Here is a 15578-nt window from a genome sequence, read left to right on the forward strand (position 1 = left end):
GCTCTGCCCAAGGGTGTTTGCCAGAAGGTGAACAACAGCAGAGGCTGCATCCAAGGTCCCAGCCCCGAGCCACACGTGTTACTGAGAGGTGGGACATCCGGCTGCATTTCCCCAGACGGTCTTGGCCCCCAGGTGGACTTGAGGTTGGCTTTGGGCTTCTTTTGTGCTGTCCCCATTGCTTCAGTGAAAGGGGGTTCTTGCTCGGGAAGGAAGATGGGATCTCAGGGTGGGCAGGTGCCCCTGGCTCTGCAGGATCCCAGTACGGTTTCCCCTCCCCGCTCTGGGAGGGCCGGACCGAAACCTTTGAATGAGCTTCGTGTTGGCTCACGTTCCCGAGTAAGCTGGCTCTGTGAGTGTAAACGTGGTGTCTGGGCTCCAGGAGGGGGTTGGGAGTGTGGGGTGGGCACAAGTTTTCCACTGCTAGGCCCCCGGGAAGCCAGCAGTGGGCAAGGGTGGGCTGAGGAGAGGGCCGAGAGTTGAGGTGGCCCCACAGGAACATCACGGCTCCGGAAAGTCCAGTTCGCCTTTGTTGAGAAAAGCAGCAGCCGTCTGGATGCAGTTAGGAAGGATTCCCTCCCCCGGGCCCCAGCCTGCTCCAAGTGTCCCGGGGCCTTTGGCCAGGCCCCCTGCAGAGATCACATAAACAGTTGGAATTTCTTAACCTGGAGCACTGCCAGATGTCCTTGGGTCCAAGCTGCACATAAACAGATGGCCAGGTCCTGGGGCCCTGCGGGCATCCCGGCCGGTGGAAGGGGGTGTCTGTTGTCTGCCCCACCTGAGCTCCCTCTTGGGAGATGCATCTGTTCCAGGGGCGTGCCCAGGTCTTTCTCACTCAGTCCCGCTCCCTCTCATTGTCAGCCAGCGCAGAGCCTCCCTCAAAGGACAGGAATCTACAGAACCGAGAGGAGACAGGTTCATCCTTATCCCTGTGCTCCCAGCCAGGAAGCCCCCAGACTCAGTGGCTGATGTTACCTGGGCCACGTCCGTTAGGGGCATCCAAATCACCGTCTCCGTTAGGGGCATCCAAATCACCGTCTCCACTTGACGCTGTTTTTTGTTTTTTAAATATGTGCTGTTCACCAGATGGGTGGACCCTCTGTTGAGATTGTCTTGAGTTCTGCCAGGTCTGAGGTCTTTTATTTCTTTTGTTAAAATTGTATGCATTCGGCCGGGCGCGGTGGCTCACACCTGTTATCCCAGCACTTTGGGAGGCTGAGGCAGGCGGATCACCTGAAGTCAGGCGTTCGAGACCATCCTGACCAACATGACAAAACCCCGTCTTTACTAAAACTACAAAAAAATTAACCAGGCGTGGTGGTGGGCGCCTGTAATCCCAGCTACTCTGGAGGCTGAGGCAGGAGAATCAGTTGAACCCGGGAGGCGGAGGTTGCAGTGAGCCAAGATTGCACTCCGGCCTGGGTGACAGTGTGAGACTCCATCTCAAAAAAAAAAAAAAAAATTGTGTGCATTGAAGGTGTGCAGCATGTTTGATAGACTTACCCAGGCACAGACACAATGAAGTGATCCTGCACCCACCACCACTACCCCATAGCTGCCTCTTTTTCTTCTTTATGGTAAGAGTGCCTAAAGTCTACTCTTTTGGCAAATGACATCTACAATGCAATATCATTAACTATATCGAGACGTCTTCCTCTCGTTCCTCTTTTGCCGGGTGAATTTTGAGAGTGGCGTCCGTGGTTGGGTGGGCTGGGGCCGGAGCGGGGCCACACCTCGCCTGGGAAGGTTTAGGCATCTCCTCCCCCAGGCGCATTCATCCAGCTGTTCCCAGCTTCCTTCAGACGCTGACCTGGGATGATCTGGGGTTGGCTCCCCTTCGAGGTCCCCGCCCGCATTGCCCCAGTTCCCTGAGAAAAGCACTTTGTGTGTCTGGGAAGGCAGCTGCTGTCCCCGGCCCCTTGATGGCCAGTGATTTCTCCCTTAATCCCAGCCCAGCCCTGGGCTTTCTCAGCTGCCTTTGTCAGAGAAGGAAATTGGAAAGCTGGGATCTTGGAGGCTGCTTGGATGAGCTGTGTGTACAGCACACACACGGGTGTCTCTCTGAGGGTGCATCTGTGTAAACAGTGCAGAGCTCCCCAGCCCGGGCAGGATGGGAGGGGTGGGGAGATCTGCGGTCCCCCGAACCGGGAGTCCCCTCATCAGCCTGGTACCCAGCACCTCTGGCGGCAGCCTCCGGTGGCCTGTGGCCTGGCTGGACACAACCTTTGACTTGTCAGAAGTGAGCTGTCTTAGTCCATTTTGAGCTGCTGTAACAGCACACCACAGTCAGGGTGATTTAGAATGAACAGGACTTCATTGACCCACAGTTCTGGAGGTTGGGAAGTCACATATAGAGGGACCACATCTGGCGAGGGCCTTCTTGCTGTGTCCTCACATGGCGGAAGGCATTGCATGGTGAGAAGGAGCGGGAGAGAAGGTGACTGCTGCCATCCTGTCATCAGGAGCCCACTCCCACCCTAGCGAGCCTGCTCCCATCATAGCTGCATTCACCCACCCAGGCGGGCAGAGCCTGGTGGCCTAATCACCTCCGGAAGCTCCCACCTCTCAACACGGTTGCATTGAGGAGTCCACTTCCAACACGTGACTTTTGGGGAGACACATTCAAACCCTAGCACATTCTGCCCCAGCCCCCAAATTCATGTCCTTCTCACGTACAGTTTATATTCACTCCATCCGGTACCCGCATCCACTCAAAAGTTCAAAGTCCAGAGTCTCACCCGAATCGGATACTGGCGAGACTTAGGCTTAAATTATCTATCTTGAAGCAAATCCCTGTCCAGCTGTGAGCTTGGGGAATGAAACAAGCCTCATGCTTCCAAACTACATGGTGATGGGGAGGGGGACAGATTCCCATTCCAAAAGGGAGGCATGAAGAAAGGGGTAGCAGCCCCGAGGAAGTTCAAAACCCAACAGGACGAACGAACCACCTTATATCCGACAACTCTAGAATAATCTTTCACTTGGTGTGCCAGCTCCTGGACACACTGGGTGGAGGCGGCCCCAGGGCCTCAGGCAGCACTGCTCATACAGCTTTGCACAGCAGGTCTCAGGAGTTGGAGCCTCGTCCTTGCTGCCCTCCTAGGCTGCCACTGTACGCTGGTGACGCTGGTGACGCTACAGTCCTGGGGTCTCCACGGTGCCTCCACTTCCATAGCCCCACCAGGCATCATCCTAGGGAACTCTCTGCAGAGCCTCTGCCCCTGTGGCCGGTTTCTGCGTGGGACCCCAGGCTGTCCATGCCACCCTTTGACCTGTAGGTGGAGGGCTCCATGGCCGCAGTTCCTGCCTTCCTTCCCTGCAGCTGCAGGATAATCAGTACCCATGGGTGTCGCCGAGGCCACACCCACACCCTCCAGAGCTGAGCCAGAGCTGCCCCTGGGCCTGCTGGAGCCTTGGCTGGGCGGCTGACGCGTGCTGTGTCGCAATGTGGGGAGCAGACACTTGAAGGGGTGCAGGGCAGGGAATGCTGAGTTCCTGGGTACCTCTTTGAAAATGTGGCCCCCCGGGTCCTAGCTTGCCTCAAAGATCTCTGGCTGCCTCGGGATCATTCTCCACTGTCTTGTTGAGTAGCACCTGGCTCCCATCTGTCAGAGCAAGTCCCTTGAGGAACAGTTGCCCTGAAGTCGTCATGGAACACAGAAGACTCTTGGGGCATTGGGGGCGCCTGACCCTGGCGTTGCCAGGTCAGAAGTGGAGAGAGGAATCCCGCCCTGGGGAAGGGGTCGGAAGTGGGGGTCTCAGGGCAGGGAGCCCCGTCCTGCAGGGAGCCGCTCCCACCGCTGCCTTCACAGCCATCCACGTTGTCTTTTCCGGGGCTCAGGCTGACCCAGGGGCCAGGAGGCCCTGTCCGCATTGGGGTTAGAGTGAGGCCTGGGTGTGCTTGAGGCAGGTGGGCCCTGTGGCGAGGTGAGGGCCGGAGGAGGAGGGCCGAGCGGGCAGGTGGACTTGGCAGGGTTTCCCATGGGTTCTGCGCTGCTGTGTGCATGGGAGGATGCACCTCTTACCTGGAGGGAGGCGGGGTCTGGAGGCTGCAGCCCCGGGGCCTGACGGTGGTCCTGGCTGGGGGCAGAAGTTCAGCCTGGGGCTGGGGCACCTATTTTTCCCTCATCCTTCCTAAATCCACCCGAGTCCCCTTGTCCTGGCATCCACCTCCTCCCTCGAGTGGCTGTGGCCTGGTGGGCCTGCCTGGCACTCCCCTTCAGGGCGATGCGGGGAGCCTGGTGGTCTCGGCTCCTTTTCCTCATCTCGGCGTCTTCAGGTGCTTCTCGTGGCGTTGGTCTTGAGGCAGCCTGTGTCTGTCACTGGCCGCTGGCCCGGGTTGCTCTTCTGCCCGGGAGTGCTAGGAGGACAGCCATTGAGGCCCCACCACAGGCCCCCATTGTAGTCTGTGCTCGTGACTCCCCTGGACAGCAGGAACTGAGCCAGGGCCTCTTGTGCACACAGCTGAAGGCTGTCCGCTGGGGTCTGGGGTGTCGGGAGGGATGGGCCGTGGTCTCAGACGCCCTTTCTCTGTCTCCCCAGGGCATGCTCATCGAGGGTCCTCCTGGCCCGGAAGGCCCTGCGGTGAGTATCCGGCTTTATCTTGTGACTTGCAGAAGGTGCGCTTGGTGGGGTGGGGTTGGTGACACCCCTTATGTCTCCTGGATGGAAAAGAGGGGGGCTCTCCACTTTTGCAGATCCCCTGGGAGCCAGCACTCTCCCACCCACCTCTGCCTTCGTTGGCCAGGTGGAAATCGGACCTTGCCCTGCGGCCCCATCTTCTAACTCTGCCCCAACTTTATTTTTAATTCTAGGGTCTTCCCGGACCTCCAGGAACCATGGGTCCCACTGGCCAAGTCGGGGACCCTGGAGAAAGGGTAAGAGGTTGACTGTGTTTCCTGAGATCACATGAGGTGTGGGGCTGCCCATGCCTCCTCTCCACACTGTGACCCGAGCTGTCCCTGCCTGTGGAGGTGACCCAGAGACTTGCGTCTTCAAATCCCCCCTCGCCCAGGCACTCCTCACACCAGCCCTGTTCGGATGTTTCTGGGGCTGACTGTGGCTGTGGGGAGAGTGGGGCCCCTCGGGGCCCAGGGAGCCTGCCAGTGCTCAGCCCAGATGGTGGCCTCAGGACCCCGCAGGTGTCCCGCAAACGGCAGCAGCAGCAGCAGTAACCACAGCGGATGGCTCCGGGGCCTTGCCCACTCCTCGCCCCCAGGCAGCCACACCACGTGGAATCGGCCGCCCTCCTTGCTGGGTTTGGGAACTCACTTGGTCTGGGTTGCACCTGGCTCACAGGCTCAGAGGCGTCCTCGGGTGTCCCTCGCCGCGGGAGGAATGGAGAGCCGCTCCCTGGCTGCGGCGTTTTCCTTCTGACACCTGGTGGGCGCTCCGAGTACTGCAGCCTCCTCGTGTCCGGCGGGGCGGGAGTTTTCTCTCTTTCCTGCTGTTGGAATGAATGTGGATTTGAGTGCAGAAGGACTAAGAACTGATTCCTGGACGGCTGGGCTGTGGGTGGGAGAAACAAGGGCTGCGTGTGGGTGTTCACGGGTGTTCATGCCAGGGCCCTGCCTGCTGTCCGGAGCAGAGTGAGGACCTTGTGGGTGTTATTGTGGGTGGATGCAGGGCAGGGTCTGGTCGTGTGAGAAGGTGGTTCGTAATGCCAGCGCAGTGGCTAGGGATGCTTCCCAGGTTACTCCACGGGGAGGCGTTTGGGGAGTGTCTTGTGCAGTGCCTGGTGGCTTTGCAGCAGTGCTCAGGAAAGGCGGGGCAGGGCCCAGGACAGTAAGTCCTGGCCTTGGACCTGGAGGTTCTTACAGGCGCTCAGTACCCCTGGAAAGCTGGGGAGGTGCAGGACAGGTGAGGTCAGGCAGCAGGACGCAGGGGCAGGTGGCTGCAGCCTTCTTGGGAGCAAGAGCCGAGCCAGTGGGGATGCTTGCTTGGGGAGGAGATGGGAGCACTGAGGCCGGCCTTTGGAGGGAAGGATTTGGGTCAGCAATGCGGGAGGAGGCTGTTACCGTTCTGTGTGGCTGGGTGACCTCTGAGGGCAGTACACATCAGATTGGGCCACACAGAAAGATTCTCCGCCGCGTTGCTTTTCACGGTCAGGGATTTGGGGGCCCAGAAGAGGCGGGTCTTGCTCCATGGCAAGGGCCGTGGCAGGAAGCGGAGCAGGGTGGGGGCTTGGCTGGCCTCTGGAGCACAAAGCTTTCACAGCATCCCCGGCCTGGCAGCCACATCTCCAAAACTCCAGACAGGCAACAGCGAGTGGCCGCTGCTCTTGCCCAGCCAGGACTGGCACAGCTGGAGCTCTGTGCTGGGGGCTGCAGCCACCCCAGCTCTCTCTGGAGACCCCTCCCCACAGATTCGTGTGAGATGGGGCGACGACCAAGCTCCCCCTCCGCAGAGCTGCCTGCGGATGGGCCCACAGGTGTGGCTGGGTTCGTATGCAAAGGAGAGTGCATTGCATGGCACTGGGAGCTGTTTTCTCTCCCAGATGTAGGACAGGGTGGTATCCACAGGGCACAGATGCCAGTTGACACACAGGGCACCCAGATGCCAGCTGACACACAGGGCACCCCGACGCCGGCTGACACACAGGGCACCCAGATGCCAGCTGACACACAGGGCACCCAGATGCTGACTGACACTGCCTCAGTGGTGTTCCACGGCTCCGTCCTCCTTCTATCCATCCAGCATACAGATTTGTACTGAGTGCCTGCAGTGCTGGGCACTAGTCTAGCCTGGGGATCTCAATGGTGTGAACCAGCCCTGCCTTTGGGCTGATCCTGGCTTGGGAGTCACTGGTGGGTGGCCCTGCCAGTGCCTTGTGACACCGTGACCAACCCAGCTGCCGTGGAGGAGTCCAGGGCCCTGACTGGAGAATATCGTTGGTATAGGAGCTGGTCCTCCTCAAACTCAATCAGGGTCCAGGAGCATGAGGACTGAGGTTGGGGTTGGCAGAGGAACCAATTCCTCCAGGGTCTGCCATCCGTGGAGTCGGAGGAGAGACCTGGAGCCCACCGGCCTCCCCAGGGCCCTTCCAGTGGGAGGGGTGCTGGTTCCAGGAGCTGAGAGCTGCCCACCCCTCTGGGTCCAGCTCCGGCCAGCCTTGTTCAGGAAGCCATCCCTGCTCACAGCTCAGCGTCCTCTTGATGTCCAGATCTTGCTCGATGCCCACTAATCAGCTGTGAAAGATCACTGGCTGTGGGGTGGGGCCCTGCAGTGCAGCCTGCGGTGGACTGGGCTCAGGTTCCTGTGCAGCGGAGAAACATTCTCTACCTCGGAGGTTGAGCATCTGGGGCCTCCAAAAGACAGATTAACAAGAGAAGAGACATACGATTTTAACACTTTTAATCTATGCCTGGGGGCTTCACAGACAAGAAGTAAAAACCAAAAAAAGTGCCTGGGTTCGGGAGCATATATACCATTTTAACAAGAGGCAATAGGATGTGGAGATGCGGCTAGACCAGGGAAAAGGAGGTTTGGGCTTCGAGGGTTGACAGATGGTGGGCAAGTGACTAGGAACTCCACGGAGGAACAAATGGAAGATTAAGGTTATCTTGGCAAAGTCTGTTGATGCAGATTCATCGGGGGCTGGCATCCCTCTCAGGTGATAAGGGGCACTCTCCAAATCCTGATACAGAAGCAGAGGTGGGAGGGTGGGGTGGGAGGAGGGGGTAATGCCCTGCTTTTAGGCAGAAAGGGGGAGGTAAGAGAACTCTTGTTGCATCCATCGATTCTTATTTGGCTTCAGCACAAAATAGTCCTTCTGCAGGGGAGTGGCATGCTCTGTCCCCTCCATCTGCTTGGCCTCCTGTGCCTCTGTCTGGGAGGGCCTTTTCCCTGGGGTCTGGAAGAGCCCTCTTCTCCCTGCCGCTCCCAACCTCCCGCCTTGGGATTCCCCAGCCCTTCCTCCCTTCCCCAAGGGCCATGTAGCCGTGACCGGTTTGTGCCTTTTCTTCCTCACTGGATGGTGAGTTCCTCAAGACAGGCCTCACTTCTGTGCCCTTCCTCACACCCTGCTCCCTGTGGGCAGCCATGGGCAGCCGTGGCAATTGGCTGGGAGCTGTCTGTGCACCTGTGCCATGGCATCCCACTGAGCATCATGCAACCCTGACCAGCCGCTGAATCCTGCACCCTGTGCCTCCACTGACTAGCCCTGGGCGTCGCTTCCTTCACACACTCTGGTGGGCCCTGCACACTCTCCCGCTGCTCCCCTTAGGCAACCTTCTATGCTGCATCTGCCTTCTAGCACCTCAAACCCTTTCTTGCTCTTGTGCCCACGGCTGCCTGCAGGGAGCAGGGTGCAAGGAGAGGCACAGAAGTGGGGCCTGCCTTGAGAAACTCACCCTCCAGTGAGGAAGAAAAGGCACAAACCAGGCATGGTTAGACAGCAAGAATTAATTAGTAAAGGCATTGGAGGAAGAGCTGGGAATCCCAAGATGGGAGATCTGGAGCGGCTGTGTCCGGGTGGAGACAGCTATTGTCTCATCCCACTTCCCTCAGGTGACTGGTGAGCAGGTGCACAGCTGGGGCAATGTGCTAAAGCCCGCAGGGAGATAGAGGTGGAACTGGGGTTGAACCCAGATCCCCTGTGGCAGAAGGAAGGTGGCCACTCTTACTTTGAGGTTCAGAAGAAACCCGAGAGAGCTGGGAGTCCCCAGGGGAGCTGCGGGCCAGGTGGCCGTTACTCAGCCCCTCTCCGGCCTGGGTTTCTTGCGGCTTCTGTGCCACCTGCCAGTGCGTTTCTGTAGGGGCTGACTCTTTTGGGCATCCGAGAATATAGTCAGACATCAGTGGGTCTGAAATCATGAGGCTATGCATTTGTGAAGGTTCCCTATGATCCCATGGTGGCAGTGCCATGCCCCTGTGGGTCGCTGAGCAGTGTTTGCCCAGTGAAGCCCTTCCCTGGGCTGCTTGGGCAGGTAGGGGAAGGAGAGGTCTGGGGGCCATCAGTAAAGATTCAGGCCCCAGTGAGTCCCGCCTTCCATGGACTGCCAGGGCCCACACCTGCTAGCCTCGATAGAAACACCCAGAAGGCAGGTGCCACCTCTGTGCTGCTTGTGAGCGCCCCCTACATCCATTCGCGTGTGTGCCCCAGAGCTGGTGCCCACGGATGTTTGTGCCTAAGAAATGGTCCCTGTGATCAGAGAATCTTCGAGGCGAGTCCCTTCCTTTCCCTTCTCTGCGCGCCCCTCCGAAAGCCTTGCACCCCAGGCACTCCCGTGTTTTAAGGCAGCTCCCAAATACTGTCCAGTGTTAGTGTGGATTTGACTGCATTTTTCAGGATGCTGTGGCCAAGCTCCTCCTGAATCTCCACAGTCCACTGGAGAGTTCAACGTTTTCCTCTAGAAATAAGCTTGCTTACCGTCTCACTGACTCCCGGGAGCTCCAGCTGGTGTTGACCAGCCGCTCATCTGCTGCTCTTAAGATGGACTTCACACAGATCTTTCCATTTGCAGCATATGTATTATTTTTGGGTAAAGTAACGATCTGCTTTCTGGGTCTGTGGGCAGGTCCCACTGTCTGGGAGGCCTGGATTGTCCTCTGGGAAGCCCCCAGGATTCAGTATGCAGGTTTCTTTCCCAGCCGCCTCAGGGTCAGAGTGGAGGCAGTTTCCCCAGCTTTCTCCAGATTGCCACACAGGGGCACCTCGCTCCCTGCATAATCGGATGCATTTGATGCCTTGGGAGGAGGCGCCCACCCTTCGATGACCCCATTATGTGCAGAAGCAGCCTGGCAATAATGATGCTGCCTGGCGCTGTCTTATGAGCCCCTCCTGTCACTCAGCAGGGGCTCAAACCCTTTCCCCCTCTTTTTTATGTGTCCAGGATTAGCCTTCCCCGTGGGATTTTTGTGTGAGTGCATTTTCTGTGCCTTGAAAAGGTTCGTATGTAAGCCATGCCCTGAAAAACAGCAGTCACTACCTCCCAGCCAGAGAGTGTGGCTCATCTCTACCTAACAGGTTCTGGTGTGGTCTCCCCAGGACCAGCTTTGGGGTGATGCCCTGCTGTGCCGTCCCCTCCCCATGGCCTGCTGGAGCTACACTCAGGGTGGGATAGGACACAGGCTAGATCACTGGCAACATGACACAGAGAGCAAGTCCACTCATGAGCACGCGGCTGCTGTTTAGCTTCGAGAAAACTGTGGGGAAGAAGCGAGCAGCATGGGATTCATTTGTTTTCCTGGCTCCCAGGCTCCTGTGGATGGGACATGCTAATTCAGTCTCTCCTTGTCCTTGGAAGTGTTCAGGACATCTTGGCAGAGCTGCTCAGAGAGGTTCACACACACACTCAAGCACACACGCATGCACACTCACCCACACATGCACTGACATTCACATGCACTCATGCACACACACACTCATGCCTACATGCACACACTCAACCATACATGCACACACGTACACACACCCCCATACACACTCATGCGTACATGCACACACCCATACATACACGTATGCATGCACACTCTCCCACACCTGCACACACTCATGCACACACCCATACATGCACACCCACACCCACACATGCACACACATTCACATATACATGCATGCACACACACTTACACATGCACGCTCACCCACACCTCACACACACTCATGCACACGCTCACCCAGACATGCACACATGTATGCTCACACACACGCGCACACACATTAACACACTCATGCATGCGTGCACACACCCATACATGCTCACACACATTTACACACACATGCACTCACACACCTGCACACTCATGCACACGCTCACCCATACATGCACACACATACACCCACACATGTACACACACATTCACACCCTCATGCATGCATGCACACACTCATCCATACATGTGCACACACATTTACACACACATGCACTCACACACCTGCACACACACTCATGCATACGTGCACACACCCAGGCGTGCACATGCACACACACACGCATGCACTGTCTGGGTTCACCTCCACACGGTGGCCCTTCCATGGAGGCTGGTCTGCAGGCTTGTGTGCCCGCTTCCCCAGCAGCCTGGTCATGAATGACTTCTGGCCATTTCCAGTCACATTTATCTTCAAAGTTTAGTCCCTTGAGGCCACTGATAGGAATCTGTCCAAGCCTTACGTGCCCTACCAGGAGATCTGTGGGAACTGTGGGTTCCTCTGCTGTAGCCCTGGAGGCAGCGTGTGTCTCCCAAAGCGAGCTCGGCGTTGAAAGGAAGATTCATTGGAGGGTATACATTCTCATATGGAAAAGAAAATCAAGTACAGTTTATGGAGAGAGAGGTGAAGGGAGCAAAGACCTCGGGACATTTCTAGAGTGAAGGGACAGCTGGCAGGAACCGCATGTCTGGCCCCAAGCACACTATGCTGTCAGACCCGACGCGGGGCCTGCCAGGGTGTTCATCACGGTTGGTTAGTGGCAATGGCTGGGTGAGTCCAGGAGTCTTTCTCATGTGGGCCCCTCAAGGCCGCAGGTCTTACCCAGAGCCCCGATCGTTGGTGGCCTATGGATAAAGAGCCGCTCCTGTGGATTTTGTGTTTGTTAGTTCTGATTGAGGGGTGCGGTCTGAGGCATCAGGCCTCTTGATAGGGCCCTGCCTCCAGTCTTTTAGACGGGCCCTAGGGTTCCTGGAAGAGTGTCTGTCTAGCTCTTGGAAGGGGCTCGGTAGGAACCCTCTCAATGAATGAATGAAAGGTGGGTTCATTTCTTTGGGATCCTCGGACAATTGATGACCAACTTGGGGTTTAAAGCAACAGGAATGTCTTCTCTCTTAGTTCTGGAGGCCGGAAATCTGAAATCAAGGTGTAGGCAGGGCTGCGCCCCCTCTGGAGGCTCCAGGTGAGGGTCTTCCTCACCTCTTCCAGCTGCTGGTGGCCACTGGCCATCCTCTGCCCCCGTAGCTTGCTGGCGCATCTCTGCAGTCTCTGCCTCTGTCTTCACGCGGCCCTCCCCTGTGTCTCTGTCACTGCCTCCACTCCTCTTCCATTACAAGGACTCATCATTGGATTTAGGACCCAAGATCTCATCTCAAGATCCTCACTCCCATCCTCAAAGACCCCAAGTAAGGGCACAGTCACGTGTTTCAGGACCTGGCCGTACCTTGGATGAGGCACCCTTCAGCCCACCGCATGTGGTCATGCACGTGTTCTGCACAGCCAGGAGACGTCCAGCAGGAAGTGACCACTGAGAGCTTCTCCGGGCCACTCCCGAGCTGGGCCTGCCCAGGGTTGGGCCTGGACAGAACCACATGCACACAAAGGTTCTGGAGAGACGCCCGCACACTGCCCTCCTGCTCCAGGTCTTTCCGAGAGTGGGAGGGAGCTTTTCAACACAAAGCCTCCTGCAGGTCCTGCAGCTCCTCCCAAACTTGCCACCACTATGAAGAGAAGAGGCTCAGAGTTCTCTGCTCACTGCTTTGACCCAAATCCCAGCCTGGAAAGAGGCCTTGTGCCTCTCCCCTGAGGCTGAGCCGAGGGTCTCGTGGGGACAGTTTCACCTGCTGAATCTGCAGTGGCAGAGGAAACTACTTCGTGAGGCCTCTGGTCACCCGGCCACGTCGTCTCTGTGCAAAAGACGCCTGGACATCCTCAGGAAAGAAACCCTGTTAGATACCAGTGGTGCCTGCATTTGAAATAGGTGCCTGATTTCTTCACCTGGTATAGGTATGACACTGAGAGCCCTTCTGTGCCAGGGCCTTCAGAACGTTGCTGTTTGACCAAGTTAGGGCACTGATTTGGGGGCCAGCTAATGGAGTAACAGGAAAATACCCTCAAATAGCAAAGGCAAGGTGGGATTTCTTATTTTGCCATATTTTGCCAGTGGCTGGAGCCAAGCAGCCTCCACGTGACCTGTGTGTCGGCCTGCTGGAGCGTTCGCTTGGTGTCTGACACCTGCCCTGTCACAGACAACAGCCACATCACTGGCCCGTGCTTTGTGTCATCAAATTGGAAATGTGACTTTGAGGTGTAGCCGTGTCTTTCAGCCCAAGGATCAAAGTCTTTACGTTAGAGACCACAGGGCTTGGCAGAGGCTTGCTGACAGTGTTTCTAAGTGACAGCAAATGCAGGTTTATGTTGGTGGCCATGAGGACTCGTGCCAAATTTGAACACTTCGGAAGGGTTCATGGGGGTCGCGACATTCTTTCCTTTCTTCTCCGCACTGTCTCCTCCTTCTAGGACTTCACGTTATCCTTGTTCGTCTACGTTCCCATTCTTTGGAATTGTTCCGGGTGTCGGTGAGAGGCAGCATGAGAGGGAAGTTGCTTTCACAGCCTGGAGTTTGGATTTTCGCCACCGTGGCTTAGAACAGGCAGGAAGGATGCTGAAAGGAGGGTCTTTGGAAATGGACAGCAGTGGACAAGGAGTGGCCTTGAGGAGACTTCCTGGCTTCCTACAGCAACACCATGTGAGCAGGAGCATGCATGCACAGGCACACATGCACACACATGCATTCCCACACACACACATGCATACACACATGCATTCACACACATGCACACACGTACACACATATATGCACATTCACACATCCACACATACATGCATATGCATGCATACATGCATTCACACACATGCATTCGCACACATGCATTCACACACGCATTCACACACACATGCATTCATACATGCAGACACACATGCACACATGCATTCACACATGCACACACGCACAAACATGCATGCACACACATGCATACACACATGCATTCACACATTCCACACACGGGCACACACATGCATTCATGTGCACATGCATTCACACACATGCACACACCGCATGCATTCATACGCACACCCATACAATGCACCTACATGCATTTACACATGCACACATGCACATGCATGCGTTTACACATGCATGCACATGTACATGCACACACATGCATTAATATAGTCACATACATGCACACACATGCATTCACACATTCACACACATGCACACACATGCATTCATACATCCACACACATGCACACACATACACTTACACACATCTACACACACATGCACACACACTTACACACATGCACTGCACAGACAGCAGCTTGTCCTTGGGAGACACTGACCCCAAATGTTAAATGCAGGGTTTGGTTTGGAATTGATTCTGACACAGGAATCTCAGCTGTAAGTGGCTATCAGGATTGGATGTCAATGACAAAACCTGGGTGGCAAACATATTCTGGATCTTTATTTTTTAAACACGATTTTTGTCTTCTGAAAGTGTTTTCCAAAATGGCAGTTGGGAGCAATTTGGCAGTATCCATTAGCAATTAAGAAATATACACATACATACATTCTTTGACCCAGCAGCACTGCTTTGAGGGACTTACCTAGCAGAATATGTTCTATCGGGCAGTGTTTGTCACAATGCAAACTGGAACCAATCCAACATGCATCGGCAGAAGATGGCTTAAATAAACGATGAGTCCGTTGTGCCTGGGAGATGCAACAGATGTTGCCAAGGAGATCTACAGAGATAGGCCATGATTTCAAGAACAAATTGCAGAATATTTAGGGACAGAACCATTAAAAAGAAAGAGGCTGGGTGCGGTGGCCCACGCCTGTAATCCCAGCACTTTGGGAGCCCGAGGCAGGTGGATCACGAGGTCAGGAGTTCAAGACCAGCCTGGCCAAGATGGTGAAACCCCGTCTCTACTAAAAATACAAAAATTAGCCAGGCCTGGTGGTGGACACCTGTAATCCCAGCTACTTGGGAGGCTGAGGCAGATAATTAATTGCTTGAACCCGGGAGGTGGAGGTTGCAGTGAGCTGAGATCGTGCCACTGTACTCCAGCCTGGGCGACAGAGTGAGACTCTGTCTCAAAACAAAACAAAACAAAACTCCGAAGCCACACGGCCTCATAGTGATGAACGTGTTAGTTAGTGTGTCCAGCATGTGCATCTCCATCTTTGCCTTTGCACTTACAGAACGTGAGCACTGGTTACATCCGGAGATGAAAAGGAACCTTTTGCTTTCACTCTATAAATCTGTACCTTAAGACATTTCACAAGAAATGGAGTTACTTCTGCAATAAAAAACAACCAGTGAAGAAAAGGCAGGCAAGTTTAGGTTCAGGCCCAGATGGCTCCACAGCCTTCTGGATAGTTCCAGAAGAACCACTCAGGTTCTTGGTGTTCCTGTCTGGGAATTGGGAATCCATCATGGGTTTCCTGGCAGGGAGTGTCTCGCTTGGGTGGTGCGAACACACGTGCTCAGTGTAGCTGTTGCTGATTCGGAAGACTGGAGCCAGCACCCATCCGCTACACGGGAGTGTAGCTGGTGGAGCCTTTTCTCACTGGGGAGAGGGGGTTAAGCTCCCATCTCTATGCAAGACAAGTCTCATCTACTTTAGGCCAGCTGGGAATCTGCTTGCTTTTGTGAAATAGCTTTGTGATCAAATATTATTTTGAAAATAAATCATCTTACTGGTTTTACATGCCTATAGTGGTCTGAAGCTGGCTGGAATTAGTCTAGAGAATCCAGTCCTAGGGAGGTCTGTGTGGCCAGGTTGGCTGGGCGTGAGGAGGGCACTGTGTCGTTTGCGTATAAATGGGTTCTTGAAGTTGCTCTGGCTGAGCGTGTGCTCTGCT

The 15578-nt window shown here is 55.6% G+C and overlaps 1 protein-coding gene across 1 annotated transcript in view; it reads left to right on the top strand.

Moving 5' to 3' along the window:
* COL5A1 (collagen type V alpha 1 chain) overlaps window positions 1-15578 on the top strand; it is a 202522-nt gene that overhangs the window by 95168 nt on the left and 91776 nt on the right. The window contains exons 10-11 of the mRNA XM_058445929.1: window positions 4540-4581; window positions 4812-4874. Of these exons, the coding sequence (XP_058301912.1) occupies window positions 4540-4581; window positions 4812-4874 (105 nt within the window). The remainder of the gene's footprint in view (window positions 1-4539; window positions 4582-4811; window positions 4875-15578) is intronic.

The sequence above is a fragment of the Hylobates moloch genome, unplaced genomic scaffold (genome assembly GCF_009828535.3).
Source record: "Hylobates moloch isolate HMO894 unplaced genomic scaffold, HMol_V3 SCAFFOLD_10, whole genome shotgun sequence".
NCBI classification, from domain to species: domain Eukaryota; kingdom Metazoa; phylum Chordata; class Mammalia; order Primates; family Hylobatidae; genus Hylobates; species Hylobates moloch.